General features: G+C 40.5%; 1 protein-coding gene across 5 annotated transcripts in view; it reads right to left on the reverse strand.

Annotated features, from left to right (window-relative positions):
• AFF2 (ALF transcription elongation factor 2) overlaps positions 1-19,247 on the reverse strand; it is a 455,820-nt gene that overhangs the window by 40,748 nt on the left and 395,825 nt on the right. For 3 of the 5 annotated variants that reach the window (XM_069811154.1, XM_069811150.1, XM_069811153.1), the window contains exons 10-12: positions 4,190-4,352; positions 2,641-3,660; positions 380-504 (exon numbers count right to left, since the gene is read on the reverse strand). In XM_069811154.1, coding sequence (XP_069667255.1) covers positions 380-504; positions 2,641-3,660; positions 4,190-4,352 — 1,308 coding nt within the window. The remainder of the gene's footprint in view (positions 1-379; positions 505-2,640; positions 3,661-4,189; positions 4,353-19,247) is intronic. The other 2 variants (XM_069811152.1, XM_069811151.1) reach the window with 2 other exon arrangements.

Raw genomic sequence — 19,247 nt, forward strand, 5'->3', positions numbered from 1 at the left:
TAAAACCAAGAACTGTCTCTTACGAAAACAATTTAAAAAAATAAATTCCAAGCAATCAAATAAAGCCCGCTTTTAGTAGGATTCTCTGGCCACAGAGGTTAAGGATGATGCGGGCAAGAAAGAACATTGAAAGGATGCAGTATGGGGGTAGAAGAGTACACCAGGATTGTGGTGGCACTCTGAATTCCTGTAGTCCATCAGAAGGATGAATGAATCTCATCCAAAACCATGTGGATCCTCTTCCTGATGGATGGGAATAGCAATGCCAGGTCATTTATGCTTATGGGCTGTAAAGCCCATCTGGCTCTACAGCAAAGACATTTGTAGAACTGTACTGCGAAATCCCTCATGAATGTTATGTGAAAAAAAAAGAACTTACTCTTTAGTGCTGGTTAATCTGTGATTCGGTATCGGAGAGATACAAGGTGGGAGCAGGCATGAAGCTGAAGGGTCCTCCAGGCGCTGCTTCTTGCTTTCAACAAAGGTATCCAGGCTTTCTGTCTGCTTTAACAAAAAAGGTAGAGCTTGAAAGATCCAGCATCTATGCACAATTTCACTTGCCATTAAGAGGAGCTCAGGAATCTCAGTGTATTTCCTTTACGGTAGCAGCAGTTAAAATACTAGTCTAAGAGAAGTGAAAGTCACCTGAAATCAGGACTAAACGTGCTACAAACACATGACATGAAGTTATATAACAAGTGACATAGCCAGATAATTAGGAAGCAAAATGCCTCATGTGCTGTAGTTATCTTCTGTAGTGCACTGGAATTTAATTAATAATTCAGATGGAATGACTTGATAGCACCTAATCTTACTCAAGTAAATAGCTTTTACTCATTGACTTAATGGAAGTTGATGGGAAAACTTCCCTGAGTAAGTATTCCTCACAGGACTAAAAGACTACAGGACTGAGCTGGGGTAGTCATTAACAGCAATAGCTGGTTTAAAATTTGCTTTGAAAGATTCCCTGATGCATGACTTTTGTGCCTGAACTAAGATGATACAAGCAAAGCTGATTACTGCTCTGTCACTGGAACCTTCATATCAGCCTTCAAGCCCACTAGTAGATGGCTAAAATAAATCTTTTAATAGCATGATTTAGAAACACAAATCAGGCTCTCCCTACCCTGTTTCAACTGTTGATATACCCTCAAGTCATCCTAATTGGTTTGTTTCCCCTTGGGTAGCAGTGAACAATCATACAGCAACTGAACGGGCTGTTTCAGAGCGCAGCTTATGTTTGTACAGCCCCAGAGTGAGATTCCTCATTTTGTTACTTTCTGATTCAAAGTCCCAGCTAATGAAATTATGAGGTTCCAACGTTCATATACTGCCCCCGCCCCCCTTTTTTTTCCTGGGATCCTTCAGTTTAGCTGCCAATACTATGCTCGTGTTTTAGCCAAGATTCCTTCTCCATCATACTGACACTCCATTAAGTTACCTAGCAAGAAGGTTTTTTGTATAATTAATATACACCCTGGTGTACATATACATACACATAAGCATGGACATTTATACATCCCTTTCCTCTTTCTTCTCTTCTCCTTCCTTCTTACATCTCTGCCTTTAGTGTACAGCTAGAATATAAATTGAATAAAAACCTGCTGAGTTTACTCATGTGATTATTTCCACTTAATTCAACAGGGAAGGAGCCAGTGCAGTGACTCATGTAGGCAGGGGTGCAGACCCTGTGTCTGCCTGGCATTGTCTGTCTTTGTCTTGTATTAACTCTCTCGTACCACTGGACTGCTCAAACTCAGGATTTCAAGAAGTCCACTAGAACAGACAGCTGAAGCCACATTCACGATGATTTATAAAATTTGGGGCATAAAAAAAATACACTATGATGACTTCTCACGGACAGACCAGAGCACAAACATTTCAGCTGGAAAAACTGACTACAAAAATTCATTTATGATATAAAACTTCAGTTTCTTTTCTGAAAACACATTTAGTTTCAAGTGCACTGTCATATCCCACAAGATAGGAAACCCTTGGGCACAAATAACATAAAACACATGATAAAACATAATGCCTTAAGTCAAAATATATTTGCTTTTTCAGGTAGCTGTGTAGAGAAAGCAGCTAGTTAAGCAAATGATATTTCTATGAATCACATTTGTTTACGCAAGAAAACAATATAAAGACTAAATTCACCAGGAGCATAAGCAAGCACCATTCCATTGACTTTAATGAAGCTATGCCTGTTTAAGCCAGTGGTGAAAATGCCTTAATTCTGCAGACAATAAAACCCTGCCTTCCAAATGGAAGTCATATTTTCTGAGTATGGCTGAACTCGTAGTAATATGAATTCATCATTGGGAATCTTTCTGCTGATTACAGAACACTGGAAATTAATGAGTAAGTGAGCAAATACAGTGAAAAAGCTTGTAAGACAAATCTCAAAAAAATACATTGTTCATTGATTTTGTCAGCTGGAGTTTGTTTTTTACTAGTTTCTGATATTAATTTGTAATGTACTTGTAAATGTATGTCCTTTGTAAAAACAACAAAGCCTTAGCGTTATGATGCCTCCTTACAGCCCTGCTGCGGGTGCAGTGAGGAATCATTGACTGCAGTCCTGACCTCGAGGATGCACAGAAATTCAGTGTTTTCCTCTGAACGATGAAAATGACTTACCTTGTGTTTCCTTTTGGATTTTGTGGATGGTTTTTCAGCTGCTGGGGTAGGAGACTCTCGAGACGGTCGCCTGTGTTTCACATTTGCCTCTCTCGGTTCGCTTTTCACAGACGTGGTCTCAAAAGGCTCTTGTCCAGGTATCCTAGAGAGTAAACTAAGGTCTATTTTCACCCACAGAGATTTGAGTTCTTCGTATTCTCTCAGTGGGGACAGAAGTTCATTTTGTACGATTGGGATAGGAGAAAAGAGCTGCTCCTCCAAGTCATTGCTGGTCTGGTCAATGGATGTGTTGCTGCCATTGCTAGTTAAACTACTTACGCTGAGGATGTTACTGCCAGAGTCCTTCACTTTGACGCCATTGCCAGACCCAGTGCAAGCTGGCAACACCTTAGCCTGCAAGCTCTCCTCCTGGTCTGTATTTGAGTCAGAAGTAGATGAATCTGTTTCAATGAATTCCCGGGACTTAGGGACAATTTTGCTGGGGCCTCTGTACTTTTTCTTCTCTGAAGTGAGACCTGTGCTAGTTCGTGGTTCTTTCCTTGGAGCGGTCTTCCCAACTGCTGCTTTAGTTCGAACCTTTGGCTGCTCAGGGGGTTCCTGTGTGTCTTTTTCTTTGGGAGTGTTGCTGGTATTATTTGGTTTGGGCCAGTTATACTCTTCTACACTGGAAGTCCTTTCTACCTTTTTGGGTTGCTTTTTCCCAGTAGTCCTTTGTGAAGTGGGCTCATTATGAGCTGGTGACTTCTGCTTGGAGCTTTTTGCCTCTGGGGTTTTCTGGGCAACCCGCGGTTTGGCTTTCTCTCGGATGGGACTAAGGATCGCCCGGTCTTTGGAATCAGTCGGGGGCAGGCTGCTGTTGAGCTTCCCTTTGTTTGGCCCTTCGGCCTGCTGGTTGCTCTGGGCCTGGGAGCTGGGCTCGCTGTGAGGCTCATTTTGATTGTTGATGATGGTCTTGTTGTGGGGGTTCACTTTATTTAGCCATTTATCCAGCTGCCATTTGTTTGTTGAGGGAGGTTCAGGCTGCAGTTTAAAGAACAACAATGAACAAATCTCAGACAGAAGCAATGCTTTTCCCTTTAAATGAGAATGTTTTTAACGTACCCTTTTATTTCAGTCAACTAGTGGTGACTGCTAGTTTTATGGGAGTATTTATGGAGTATTTATGGTTAATTAGGCTTCCTTATCTGGTTTACAATGTGGCCCTGGAGAAATTTAATACAACTAAAAAGTTTAGCTGGTCCCTGAAGACTTAGTTTTGTCATGTTGCCTTTCCTTAGTCCCAGCTGAATACTGTGTCAATAAAATCTTCTCTAGCTACTGGCAAAAATCTAAATATTTCTTTAAAGCAATTCAAATGTAGGCCAGAAGGATTCTTCCAAAAGCTAGAATGAGTATGTGGGTCATACTCATAAAACTGTAAGGGGAGAAAAAAGTTGACAGCATCACACAGCACAGAACTCCAACTTTCCTAACAGGGAGAGGGATTTCACTCTCCTTCACGCTTCCCCCTTCCAAGACCCTACTGGGGAGGAGCCGAGTGTGGCTTTACCTCTGGCGTGGCACTGCGTGACTCCTCATTGCACTCGCTGTCACTGGAGCTGCTCTCGCTGTCGGAGTCGGACTCGGAGCTGCTCTCGGACTCGCTGGAGCTCCCGGAGCCACCGCTGGAATGGGCCAAGCCAGTTGCATGTGCCGCCGGCACCGGCAGGCTGCTGTGGGGAGAAGATCCTCTTGTGTCAGTATGCTGCTTGTCTTTTTTAAAGTGTTGCCTTGAGGGGAGCCACCCAGCGAACCCCGTTCACACCGACTTTCCTCAGTGTCAACTCCCTCTCCTGCAGTACAGACCCAATGAAAGCTCCAGCGGCCATGCCACCACGTAGCCACCGAAGGAGCCGGTTGGGTTTACGCTTCACGGGACACACTGATAATGGTGTTAATAACATTGCCATCATCATCACCCTCAAATGAGAAACACTTCAGTGTCATAAGCCTGAGCTTATTAGCCCAATGATTGCGAAAACTAACAATCACACTTAAATAATTCATTAATGGAATCATGGTTTCTTCATTTTTTGCCAGTTCATTTATAATTTATGATCAAAGGAAGGACATCAGGCAACAAATATTGGACAGGGCATTTTAAAAATTAATTTTAATGAATACTTTTACACTGTGGCATACAAAACCTACATATTTTTGACAAGTCTCCAGGGACTGCCCAAGAATTTTTTATTTATAACTGTTTTTTTCTCTCATGTTTATGATAATGCAGTGAGAAAATGGCATTCATGCTGAAAATAAGCCGCTCTGTGAAATCTATTTTTCTGCGTGTTCAACTGTCCTCCAAGATGTATTTATTAGCAGTGTACTGGATGTCATTGTTTTTCCTCAGTGTTTATTTCTAAACTGAGAGGTTGGATGACCCCAGTTTTTAGCACTACAGAATTCTGCCAGTCTGAGTCTTTATAAACCCATCTTTAATTTCAACTTTTTTGTCAGGGAGATAACCATAAGGTTTTATGTCTCTTCAGCTGATCTATACAGAGACTTTTTGATGATTGATTTTAAATTTGTGAAGCTGACAAAGCAAAGTGTTTGAAAATTGACACCATTTGCTAGTAGTCCTTTATGGATATTCAATACTTCACCTTAATATATCATACACCGTGTGTGTCCCATATTGAGTGATCCAGAGATGCCTAGAAGTTACAATACAGCTTTGCCTTTGTTTCTGCCATCTGCTTTTCTACTTTCCTCTGACAAGGATTCAAGTAAGCCAGGTACATGACTCCTTCCCCTTTCAAACTGAGATGCTATGTGCATCAAGATGCCCTCTTAAAAAAACACAGTAACCAAGAAACTGGAAGTTGGAAAAGCCAGAAAAAACTGATGTGTGTCCCTGCTCTGCTAGAGTCTTTACAAGTATTGCCATTGGCTTCCGTGACAATAATAGATGATCTTTAATTTTCTTCTTATGCTAAGCTACTTTCTCTCTCCCTCCTTGTTGGTAAACCTATCCCTTACACCACAGTTGGGAACATAACTGTCTCTTTGAGCATTGCAATGGCCCTGCAGTGCCCATTGACAAAACAGCTTGGTGCTTTAGGGTGCATTAATGAAACAAAATTACTCACTTGGGTAATTGCTACAGATCACTAACTTTGTTGCTCATTAAGTGCATATATATTTTTTTTTCTTCTTCTAGAGGTTCTTCACTCAACTGACTCAAGTAGAGCTACTTAAAAAATTTGAACTGGAAGTAACAGGTAAATCAAAACAGATGCTTTAAAAAATATGGGTATTTCCAAATATATTACAGAAACCTAAACATTGCTGAATTAAAAAATGGATCTTACACTTTGTATTCAATGTAATTATTTTTGGAAATCATTTGTGCACTTGTTTTTCTTTCTTTATCCCTCCTTTTCAGTGAAGCTCAAGAAAGTGTAAGGAAATACATTTTTCACTTCTTTTTTACAGTAAACAAGGAAACAGAACAGTGGAGCAAAAGCGAATGTGTTTGCAGGGGAGTTTGCCTTTCAATTCAATCTCTTGTAATTTTGGTCTTATATTTTCTATTTGGAAAACACTAAAAGTAGATGAAAACTGAGTTTTCCTACTTCATTACAATTGTTTCCAAGAAGAAACAAAAAGGAAAAAATAGAAAAAACTTCAAGGATTCCCAAACTGAGAGGGCAAACATGACAATTCCATTCTAAAATACCAAAATGAAACATCAGCCTTGAAAAAAATGTTATTTATGGAATTATCAGAGCAATGAAGTTGTAATTTAGAAATCACTTTTCCCCTAAATCTGTGAGCTTCATCTATTTCACTTCTACTTTCCGTTTTCACCCCCAAATGGAAGTGAACATAGTAATATTCATGTTTCACCCTTGCTGAAAACTCCAGTTCCCACAACCCTAGCAGAGAGCGGGCTGTGAAGACGAAGAGCTGTTTAGCGCTCCGCAGCCTCTCCGAGAGCTCAGGGCAGGACACACGCCTGCCTGCCTGGTCCTGCAGAGAGTTGCGGGGCCCGTGACTGCACCGAGCTGGTGGGGCATCAGCCACGTCCCCTGCAGCCCAGTTCCTGCAGGGAATTAATGCACCTTTGTAGCAGGGCACATAAACCTGCACCAGACTCTTGCAGTGACAAAGCTCCTTGCCTGGGGTGGTTTATGCCCAGGCAACCCGAATAGAGAAGGATGTGTGTGGGGCTGCTCACACATCTGTGTAGATCTGCCTAAGAAAATGCTCTGTTGTCAGTGCTGGCAAGTTTGCTCTCATTAAGATAACTGATTTAAAGAATATCACCTCTTATAATAGATCAAAGAAGGAAAAGCCAGTGTCCCAGCAGCTAAGGCCAGACCTTTCTAGCCTTTAAACACAACCTACGTCTTTTAGCACTCTGGAAGAGAACTGACACTGTAGCTGGGATGCGCTTACACAAAACAACTGGAGTTGTACTGTAGGAGACTGCAACTGTCTGACAAAGAACTCAAAGGGCAAGAATAAAACCATGGAAATAGATGGCAGCTCCAACCTGGCCTTATTTTCTTTCTTTCTGCACACCAGCCTCAGAAAAAGTTATCATATGCCAAACATTACCGAATAACACAGCCCAGCAAGCTTGCGGGAACCAGACAGACTCAAAATAATGTTTTTCATACAAAACACAATGAGGTCATATTTGTCTTTCATCTGGGATAATAAAATTATGCCTTGGCTACATCGGGCGGTTTCATGCTGAAGGCATCATTGCTGATCTACATTTTTAAAGTAGAAGCATTCACTTTTCATCATGTAGTTTGGGTTGAGAGTAACTCTGTTTGTATGCTTTGCAAAACAATCAGATAAGACCCCAAATGCCTTTCCTAGCATCTCACCTTACTAAAGAGAGAGCTCTTGCACATAGCTACACGCACAATCAACTTCTAATAATGCTATTCAGCAGAACAGAAGAAAATATACAGACCTTTCACACACAAATGCATGGAAAAAAAAATCTTTGCTTCCAATAAAATGAGTTTCATGGAGAGATTCTGGGTTGTCTTCTGGGTTTTTTCCTTAAATAATATGTAACTTCTAGTTCAAAAGAACAGGTTGGTTTGCAGTCTTCCTAAAGACTTCTTCAGCTTTGAAGTTAAATCATGTTTTAGAAGATGCAGGGATAGATTCTGCAAATGTGCATTCAAGCAGCTGTTATACAAATAAATTGGGCTTCTTCACATAAGTATCAACTACATGAACTGGGGGTTGCCTCTCTTAGAGATTTTCAAAGCAAGCTTTGTTGTGTTGCTAAGATCCAGACAGGGAATGCCAGCCCGGACAAGGTTTAAAATGGATTTAAAGCATTTTATCATCAGACACAAGTCCTCAAAGTGACTAAAGGGGGCAGGAAGCACTGGTATTCCAAACTCTTGAATTTTTATTTCCCAGCAGGAGATGAGCACTCATATTGTTCCTCAGTGTTTGGGTGGACAACATTTTTATTTCATTTGAACTGAAAAAAAATATTAATAAAAACAATGCTGCACAATGGAACACAGTATTGTTTGGGTAAATAACACTTAGAAGAAAGCCAGTTCATTATTATCACTTGAGATTGGAGGCCCCTACTGAGACCAGTGACCCGCTGTGCTGGGATCTGAGTAAATACATGATGAGACACAGTACTTGGGCCAAAGAGCTTGCAATCCAAACACACAAAGCAAACATTAGAGGTATTACAATCATCCTCATACTCAGTGCAGGCCTGTCACATTCTCTAAGTACGAGGCCTCTCTCCAGTTAATGGAAACATCAGTTTCGCCCTCCTTTTGATTTTGTTCTCCCCGTTTTTCAAGCTTTGTGCTCAGCACTTGAGCTGAATCCTGCAGGGCAGTCAGACATGCTCTGCCCTGACCCAGAGCCCTGACCACGGGTGTGCTATCTGGGAGGAAAAATACACACGTGACTCAGCAGCAAGGATCCCCATTGCTCAGGCCAGATGGATCAGCGTCTGCTTACCCCTCCCCAGAGTAGCTTCTCCTGTGCCATGGAGCTGAGGGACACTGGAGTGACACCCATACTGTGGGTGGGAGGAGAACCATGATGATGTCTCTAGTTGCCTGCAGACTGGTAACCTGGTCTCCTCCCTGCTACCAAACAATGAAGCGGACAGAAGAGACCTGCACATCTGGAAGCAATCTGGAAGGAAGCTCTTCTGCAGCACTTTCACCTATCTCCCTTCTTCTGCTTGTGCAGCACGCGGCACTTCCCTGTCCCTTGCTGCTGGGCAGCATGATTGTGCACAGCCTGAGCACAAAGTATGAGATGAGAAATGGCTTGAAGGGGGGGACAAACACCAGTATCACCAGTACCCACCAGTGGTTTTCAGCACTTGTTGAGCTCAAGCTTAACTACAAAGCAGCTGAGACTTGCAGGTATGTGGCTGCTGATGGCTTCTAGTGAGGAACTGTATCCAGCTCATCACACATCAACCATCTTCCTTTCACTGCAGTTCACTGGTACGGGTGATCTGCCTAAATTTAAATGTCTCCCTGCAGCTTGTCTGTTTTTTAACTCATGGGTTATTTTTCCAAAGCAAATTAAAGCAGACATGGCATTATTATGTGTCTGGATTATTATGTGGCCTAGAGAACTGAAGGCCCAACATGCAGCTTACACTTCTGTTGCTGTTGTTGTCATCATCTAGACTATTATATTATTTTCAACACATCATTTACTCTACTGTTGTAATAAATGATTTTCAAGATTAAACCTGGTAGTTACAACAAAGATAATGTGAAATACCAAGACTCATTAATCTATAATAAGAAAAATAATAAACTTTTTGCCCTGTAAATACCTATGTAAAAAAAAGTTGTATAATTCAGACTTCTGCAGTAAAACTCATCAAGGAACAAAAATTCCTCACAAGTCCTTAGCTATCTCTCTAAACTTTTCACCAATTAGATGTAGTCATGTTAATTGCTGTGAAGAGAATTTGGCAAATACATGGTGCCCTCCAACAATAGGTTTATTCATTCCAACCCTTCCTTTTTAGGGTTACGATGAATTAGCCACTTGTTCTACTGCTCTACCCAGAAATCAAAATGTAAACTTTGAGAAAGCAGAGCGCTGCTGGGCAGTGGGAAATTGTAGATGGGAACTGACCAGTGAGTCAACAGCACATCAATGCTGGCAATGTATTTCCACAAGAAGCAGCACTCTACAAAGGTTGCTGTACTGCACAGCCCTATATTTAGGGAAAATTTGATCAATGAAATCTGGAAAAGTGACTATAGACTTGACAGATTGGGTGATCTTCCTGTTGAGGCACTGGATTGGGACTTGGATGAATTTTCCTTTGTATCTGAGAAGAAAATACGTCTGTGCATCCGTTCCTGCTGAGTAAAAGAGAGACTATGTTGCCTATCCTTAATCTGGCTTGTCTATTTAAAATGCAAATTCCTCAGAACAAAGACTCTGCACCGGGCACTGAAAAGTGCGCACCCAGCTCTAAGCAAGACTTTTGTGCACTACACCCACACTACAGCATCTACCAGAGTAGATGTAACACTCACTCTTGGGGGGATACTGTTACTCTCCCACTCACTACACTTTATTCTGAGAGAAGAGATAGAGGAACAAACTGGTTTCAGCTTTTCAGAAGCTAGCCCAATCTCTTCTCCAGAGTCTATTTTTCAGAAAAACTGTGAACCTGAGAGGCATTACTAGGATTACTGGGCTCACTGAATTCTGTGTAAATGTTCAAAAAAGGCTGCTTCATTATTCTAGCAGATAATAGTGGAGCAGCACCTAGCAGATTAATATCTAGTGTCAAAATTTAATACCGTAACTGTTCAATAACGAAGTTTTATTTCTCTTCTATTCTTACACCATTATCAGGAAGTAATATTCTCTTCTAATTTGAAAGGGAGCTGCCATTTTTTTATAATTAATTGTTCACATCTATATCTTCAAACTTATATATGACTGCCATTAGATTGCTTTTTAAAGAAAAGGATTGCTCTGAATTATTTGTTCACTGCCTTTCCATTGGTTAGTATTAAATTATTTACCATCAGGCTGGTAGGATTCAAATCCAAACTTTCAAAGATTGGGTTGACACAGGAACTGAAAACCTGTATCAAGCCCTTTTAAAATATTAATCAGCATCCAGGTCAATGAAATGAAATAAGGTGTGGAAATTGTTACTTCAGCTGACATTAGCACGCATAGTAAGACATCACTTCTGATGGCTCTCTCATGTCAAAACACATGGAGAGGGAAAACCTCTCTAATATGTTATTCAGGATGTGGCAGCTGATCTGCCTGTATCAAACCTGAACACTGTAATGCAAATAGGAGTTCTGATTTATTTTGAGGGGGAGGGTAATTTACAAGATGTTGTATGTAAAAAGCCACATTCTCATTTTACTGTGTTCAAAAGTAACTGTTTTAATCAAAGACTGTTTATAACAAGGTTGATAGAGTTACTGAAACAGATTTTTTTCATATACATATAACCCTTTTATACTTCCAGCTTTAAAGACCATAAAAAAGGATAGTAAAGATGAAAGAAATAAAAAGAATGACAGAGCTAACTCCTATGAGCCACAATCTATGTCAAAGCAGAACTAAAGTGATTGACAGCTTGCATTAGTAATGAATAGAGTGGGGAAAAGCTGCCAAGAATCCGTAACAAGGTCAAAGCCTTCCAATAAAGAATTACATTAGCCACAAATCCTAGGTGGAACTGTGTATATACATCTGCAATGTGACTTTAACCATGGTACTGTTTCTACTGCCCTATTCTGACCCTTTTCTGGCTTTTATTCCTGGGCTACAGTAAATTCTGAGTCTTTACCACACCTGCGATAAAGAACAGGTGTAACATATCAAACTGCCTGTGAAATTATAAAAAACAAAAAGAAGAGGAGGAATTTTAATGGCACATCCCTAACGGTGCACATAAAAAACTTTCTGAACTATTGGTATGGTAATTGCTCTCCTTCCAATTTCACAGCACTCTTATACACACTTGACGTGGAAGAGAAGGGGATTTTGCATATTAAAAGCAATACTGTATCCATGATTTGTGCATGCATCACCCTGCTCACCTCAGAGTTTGGAAACAATTTTGTGAGCATGATATTATTCAGGGAATGCAATGTATGTAGACTTTTTGATGTACAGTATTTTAGTGAATGGATTCAAGTGTCAGAGAGCATTATTTGTACTATGCCTTGATGTGCTACTGTTTGTCTGGCATCTAGAAGAACAAGAATACTATCTCTTACTGTGAGACTCCAAAGGGCCTCATTTGATGTAAAAGGAACCATTTTATTATATCAATATTGCCCCACTGAATCAAGCTAGATATGAGTATTGATACAGAGAAATTTATTTATTTGCCACAAAGGAGATCTTGGAATACTGCATCTTTCAATATACTTTGTGAATCTTCTGTGAAAGTTTAGAAGTACATATCCATCCCTCTACTGTTTACTATTTTAAATTAACATAAACTGTTTTTTAATGAGTCACTTATTTGCACTTTGATTTTACTTATTTCAGCAGAAAGTCCAAATGTGATCATGATAAAAAACATCCAAAGTGAACCTCTAAAAGCAAAGTGTCGGCTTTTTTGTCATACATGTACAGCAGAAACTTGGACACATAACATTGTAAATGAACTACCCTGCTCGTTCTAACACAGTTCTACTTCAGTTCTAACTGAAAACAGAATCCAGCTTACAGAGCCCAATGGGAAGAGAACTGGGAGCTATGGGACCAAAACACACTGATGCAGATGGATCCCTATGACACCTCCAAATCCTCAACATTTCCAGTCTCATCTGCTATCTGAGGAAAGCTAATTTTACTATACTGAGCAACGAAGCAGTCAGAAAACATGAGAAAGTAGGATTTCTTTTTCCTTCCCTGTATAAGACAACACCTCTGAGCTTGAGAAGGTGCCAAAAGGCATATCCTGATTTTCCAGAGCTTTACAGCACACACGCAGTCATTCACACCTGTGCGCTATGTACAAGTGGCACAACGTCAGCTCAGGAAACTGTCTGAGGATTTACTCTCCAGGGGAATCCCTTGGGAGCAGATCTGCAGCATAACCACTTCCAGACCAGAGCAAAGAGCATGAACCAGGAACACGAGTCTCTGCAAGCCAGAGAAGGGAAAACAGCCTGTTGCAGTCTGTTAAAGCCAGCCCTGTTCAGAAAAGGGCCAAGATTGCTCCAACTGTGGCTATTGTCAGGAGCATGACAAGTAAAACAAGCAATCCAGAAAAGGGCAGAGATAAAAACTGAGTACAATCAGAACAAATTGGGTAATATTTTACTAAATGAGCTTCAGCTGCTCACCAACTGGTAGCAATCTCCATGCATTATACACTGTACAAAGCATGAAACAGCAGGATTGGTGCTAGAGGCATGGCATGGCTCTTAGGCATGTACTCAAACAATTAAGGCACAAATAATCCACCTCTATGGAGATGACTACTGCACCTTTGAAAGACAGACAACCCTGTGGTTATAGCACTGGTCTGACACTAGCAAACTGGTTCGATTCCTGTGTCTCTCTGGGATTTAATGGGCCAAATAATTCAATTGCTGGCGCTTCTTTCCTGTTCTTAATACAGATAGCATTGTGAGACTCGAAGCATATTTACATTCATCAGATTTAAGTTGTTGGATAACAGGGGCCACAGAAGTACACAGACACTAATGAAAACGACAAGCAGACACTTAGTTTTACTGCTACTGTCATAATAGTAAAAAGGAATCATCATTATTAATAATGGGCAATTACTCTGAAATAGTTTTTAAAGAAGTATTCCTAAAGGCACATGATGAATTTATGGCACATCACCAGAGCCCTTCATGGATATAAAGATGTACTTCAGCACACATGACTTGTTTTTTGAAAAAGGAGAAACCTGTCTAGTAAAATATTAATAAAGTTGAATGCTATAACGTGTCTTCCTTACAATTTATTTTAAAATGGGGCAAAAAACACCACTTGGAGTGAAAACCTAAACCTTCTCTATATTTCTGTCTAATGTGAGCTCCTTTTAATGCTGTTGATTTTTGTCAGTTACGTAATACACTGCTTTATAGATTACAAAAAAGGGTATTAAATCTATTTAGGATTAAATATCATCTTGAAAGATCTTATGTTAAGAACAGAGCTAAATCTTTAAGCAGCATCCACCCTTAATTATGACATACATAGGTATTAAGGAAAAAAAGGTGCTTCTTTGAGTGATAAATGGACCTGAAGATCCTTCACAACATTCACTGTAAATCACAAAAGGCCATTAATAAACAGTCAAAAAAAATGACAGTTACTACAAGTATCTGCTCTCATACTTTGCTTAATACTATCAGTGTCATGTTTAAATCTGACATCTTAAATCTTTGACATGAAAACCCTTTAAGTCAAAAGGCTCAGCTATTTTAAACAGAATTTTCTATGCTTGTTATTTTGAATGACAGCAAAAGGAAACAGAGAATCTTTAATTCTTTAACCTTATCTGGCTGAAAATCTTGCCTTTCAGCCTTCTTCATCAACACCAAAATAAAGGAAAGATCCTGTTAGCTTCCACACCTGCTTGCGGGGATCTTGTGGGCAAACAGAATTGCCATGTCTTCCAGAGAGAGCTGGTGGTGCTCAGCACCTTCAGGATGGAGCTCTGTGGGTCAAGTCAAAACACTGCAAATAGAAGGATTGCACTGCCTCTGTGCATGCTGAGGACAAGTTTGGAGCCAGCTTTGATTTAAATGGGAAAGACTAGTTGGGATCACCAGAAGTAACAGCTGCAACACTGGATGCCCTCCTGAAGTGTTCCTTCGGTACTTTATCCCCTCTGTCACACCGCCTGCTTTCTTAACCTAGGCTGAGAGAAACTGGGATGCCTGGCAGAGGCAGTTAAAATCTGACCTGGAAAGGACTGTAGACAAACACTGTATTCCCCAAGAGGGGTTCAGGAAAAGAGAAGTGGAGTGACCATAATCCTGAGTATAAAGTGGGTTTTGTCAATGGGTTGCTGAAAAAAGCGACATTTTTTCAATTTTTTCAATATGGACAAAACAATTTAGATCTTTAGGATTAGTTAAACGATTTCTTCTTAAAAACCTTCCAGCTAAGAAGCTTTCATTCTGGACACTTATGTTCCTGAGTTACAAGAAATGGATTTTTCAACATTACCACCATCCATTTTTTCCTCAGACTGATGAAGGGTTATTGTATCAGCAATGATTTGTTGAAGGTCTGCCAACAAGAAAAGGTCAGGAAGACCCAAACCCCTCATGGATACAGAGTAAATAGGCAAAGTTCGATCTCCCTTGAACTTTTTATTGTTTTCAACTTGATAATCATTCCTTTAGTAAGGTGCAAATGCATTCTTCGCACATCTGCCCAGACAGCCTCAATCTCCTAATGCTCTAGTGTGGCATGGTGGTTGCCTGTTACATGAGACCTGAAGCTCTCTTGCTCATTAATGACAAAAATCAGTAGCGAGATGTCACTCCACTAGCAGGGAAGTAGGGAAGTATTGACTTATTTTCTCCATTAGAATTAAAACCCCCCCCCACCCTAATTTTGCCTGCAGTATTTGGGCTATCAGGGACAATAAAGCTAAATTGAACAAAGGACAGGGCTCAAAAGTCAGCCCCTACAGTAGAAGGGAGCACAAATGTTCAAAGAGGCTGAGTGGGCCCAACTGCTCCAACGTGAACACCACCAGTGCTTGCATCCCCTGCAAACGCGCAAGGAGAGACAGAGACACTGTGGCCCAGACCTAAAATGCTCAGGCTGAATTTCAGATCAGTACTAAGCTGGATCTGCTCAGCAGTAGCACTGCTTGGCTGATCTCTCTCTCTTTTTTTTGCAGAGCAAAACCTACAAGGCCAGTCTGTAAGTTCAGACGATGCCTTCAAAACCCCGGAACAATTTAGCATCTAGTCAATGCTTTGTTTCCTCCTTTGTTTTTTAAACGAAACATCCCTAAATGTTCTTATAAGTGAATTGTGCAGAGGCTGCTGAGAGAAAACGTAGCGTGGCAGCATGTTCCTCCCACCACACTCAAGTCAGGCTGGATTCCTGCACCAACAGACTGTCAATGGGAGTTTGACATGGGCAGAGTTCTGAAGCTGAAAGCTGTACTTGCTAGTTTTGAAGTGGAGAGGCTGTTATTTTTGAATCTGAATTCATAAAACATCACTTATCGTCTAGGTTACAGATGGACTCAGGATCCCACACTTGGCTCCAGAGTTTGGATAACTCACACTGCATATCTGGGGTTTGGGTTCAAGCCCATCTTGAATATAAATTTAGAATGAAAGAAATACATGCAAATACCAGGCATATTATAAGACACTGCCAGCTGTTTTCTTCCACTTACAAGACCGTCTCTGAGAAAGCAATGTGTTTTTTTAAGTATATGGTGGAATATGGGAGTGATGACAAGGCGGTATCCCTGAGTTCAATGTGAACCTGACCTCATTCTCAAGTTGACGATGTCTCTTGTTCCTGACACATGCCTTCCTAGGCCTCTCAGGCTACATTCTTTATTAAGTTTGTTGAGAAATGGAACAGTGTGCTCACAACCTTTTTTTGGATCTCTCCTTGAAAAATATCTGTGTTCTATCTGTGCTTAAATGACAGCCTGCTGCTCGTTTTCCAAGAAAATCCATGCCAAAAGTCCGGATAACATTTAACTCACAGGCTGGTATACACAGAGCTGGCCTTGCGGGTCATGTTCCCAACTGAGTAATGGACTCACTATATTATCCCTGGCAAGTCTCGCAGGTTGGAATTTTCAAACAAAAGCAAACAAAATCAACTTTTGTTTTGTGATTTGATTATTTTTTAATGCTACAGCTTATTCATTTTGGTTTATTAATTTGTTGGTCCAATGGTTTTTATGTGCTGCAATTCAGAATAGGTCTCTCTCTAGTATCATGTTTTATATAGATATGGGAAATGAAATGTAAGTCTGATACAATTACGGTTGTATGCCATGCAAGACAATACTGTAAACACGACGACAGCCTGAAAAGCTGCTTAGCAAAATGATCTTAATATACAAGGCAGTGTGAAAATGTAAAAAAGAATCTATAATGACAACAAAGATTAGCCATTTGCTCTCTAACCTTATTTACAGAAGCAATCAGAGGTATTCAGGTCGAGTTAATGACCCTGTCTCCAATTAATTCAATTGTCTACAAACAACACTGATGCAGTGGTTGTCTCAGAGTCTGCCACATAGTCTCTGAGGGAATACATAAGACTCCATTAAAAGTGACAATAATAATGCATTTATTACTGAAACACTATTGTATTATAAATAAATTCCTGATGTTAAATGATGCTCCGCGCTTTAACAGAAATTCAATTACTGAAATAATAAAAAAGACGGTGTATTTGCCAAGTGCTTGGACTATAATTTGGCTGCTTAGTTACCAGCAGTTGGCTGTTTTGCAATTTCTTGTTCATAGACTATTTCTTTTGAATAAATGCCAGACTTTTTCATACAAATTTCATGAACAAGTTGCAAAATGAAATTTTGAGCTTTTGAATCCAATTATGAAAGACATAACTAAATCTATTATTGAAAAAATATTCTTGAAAGCCCTTCTTGCTGTTGTTCGGCTCTGTGTGGTAATTGAGGTAAGCACAGGTGCTGTTCATTATGGGCCATTGTGCACCATCTGAATTCTGGGAACTGAGGAATTCAGACGGTTTCAACTCTGTTTGTGTGAATAACAAACAGGCGTGATTCGGAGGTTGTTTGTACAAGCTTGCACATCGCTCTTCTGGGACTCCTAAGACACCTGCTTACCCTTTTGAAGCCAAAACAGTATCATTTATGTTCTGGCTATTCTTCCTACAATGATTTTTGCAGAAGCAACATATTTCCCCACCCCTCTTCCCTCAGGCTGCTATCAATGGTGGAAGTAGGAACAAAAGAAAACAAGGGTAAAACAGTCATCTAGTGGGGACAAGAAGCCTCAGAGAAGCTCTTTGTGGCTTGATGAGATTCAGGCAAGGAAAACCTTGTGAGAAAAGAAGGAGCTGCTTCTCATACTTACCATCATTAACCCTCTCAACCAGTTTCCTGTGGTAGGCTGTTAAGCATACAACATAATTTAATTTTTTCTCCTAGCACCAGTCTGTCTTCTCTCTTTGGGGCTTGGCCATGTATTTATCTTGCTAATGCCTCACCCGTTGTCTCCAGATGTTTTACATGGAAGACATGAAGAGATGCATGCACCTTGCATCCTGCTATGTGAGTGCAAATGAAAAACTGCTGACAGTCTTCTTATTGGATCCCATAGGTGCCTGCAGCCATATGGCAGATCGTACGTGGGTCTTGGCTCTTCCAGGGATCACAGACTCTCACCTCTGCATATTTCAAAACGTGCTGTCTCGACTATATATTTCTGCTGACAGTGATTATTTACTTTGCACTTTTATTTGTTGATGTATTGCTAGTACTTATCAGCAGAGATGTTATCAAAACATCTGGGGATGGAGTGCGTATGTGGAGAGCAGCAGCCAGGCAGCCCAAAGGAAGGAAACATGGAGGGGAAGTTCTTGCAGTCTCAGTGTTTAACTGAAAGATACTTTTTTTTTTTTCTGACACTGATTGCAGTGCAACTAAAACTGCCACAGTTCAGATACTTCTGGGAATATATTGAGCTGATGGGAGATGCTATCAGACAACACTTTGCAGAAGTCAGCAGGCACAAGAACTCCTTGAGCAGGTAGAAGATTCAGATAAAATTCAACATCTGCAATATGACTTTTCAAAACTTGCAGCAACCAAAGTTAGATGACTTAGTCTTTGAATTAACCCTTGTCAAAAGCCATGGGCAATTACAACAGCAAACCTTAGTGCCACCTGAAAGTCAAGACTCAGGAAGAGGAAATAATCCCATACAATGAACCAACAATTAAAGAAAGGCAACCACTTCCCTGAACCTCAGGAAAAACAGGCCTACAAGAAAGAAGGCTTGGGATTTCAGCGAGCTGCAGGGCTGAGGGTTTTATTACATTAGAAACTGGCTGGCAACACTGGAGAAGACCGTATTTACATAAGATAAGCCTACAGACTTCTAAAGGGGGTTGAGCTGGCAGTGAGGGACAAAGTGGCATCCTATTCACAGGGTTTGACTTCAGTGACGAATGGCGGTATCCTTCTTCAGCCAGGGAACCAGAACAAATCTAAGCAGAAGTGGGTATTTCCTTCCAGGTGTGGGACCAACTAGCCACACATTCGAAAAGGAGAAGGAAAAGGAGAAGGAAAAGGAAAAAAGTAAAATAGTGGAGGAGAAGGTGAAGGAAGCTAAGAGCACTCATCAGTCCAAAAACACTTTAAGAACTTAAGGTGAAGGCAATATTATCATAGCAGATTACACATTGAATGAAGTTCAACAGGAAAACAACATACGAAAGGATGAGAAACTAAAGGAGTTTTGTTGGGGAAGGTGGAGACCAAAATTACGCCCAGGCTTTCAAGCTCCAAGTCTAACATGGAGCTGAACTCCAAGAGCAACCACAAAACTACAGAGTTTGTATACAGGTACTGTTTTTCACTG

The sequence above is a fragment of the Haliaeetus albicilla genome, chromosome 23 (assembly GCF_947461875.1).
Source record: "Haliaeetus albicilla chromosome 23, bHalAlb1.1, whole genome shotgun sequence".
NCBI classification, from domain to species: Eukaryota; Metazoa; Chordata; class Aves; order Accipitriformes; family Accipitridae; genus Haliaeetus; species Haliaeetus albicilla.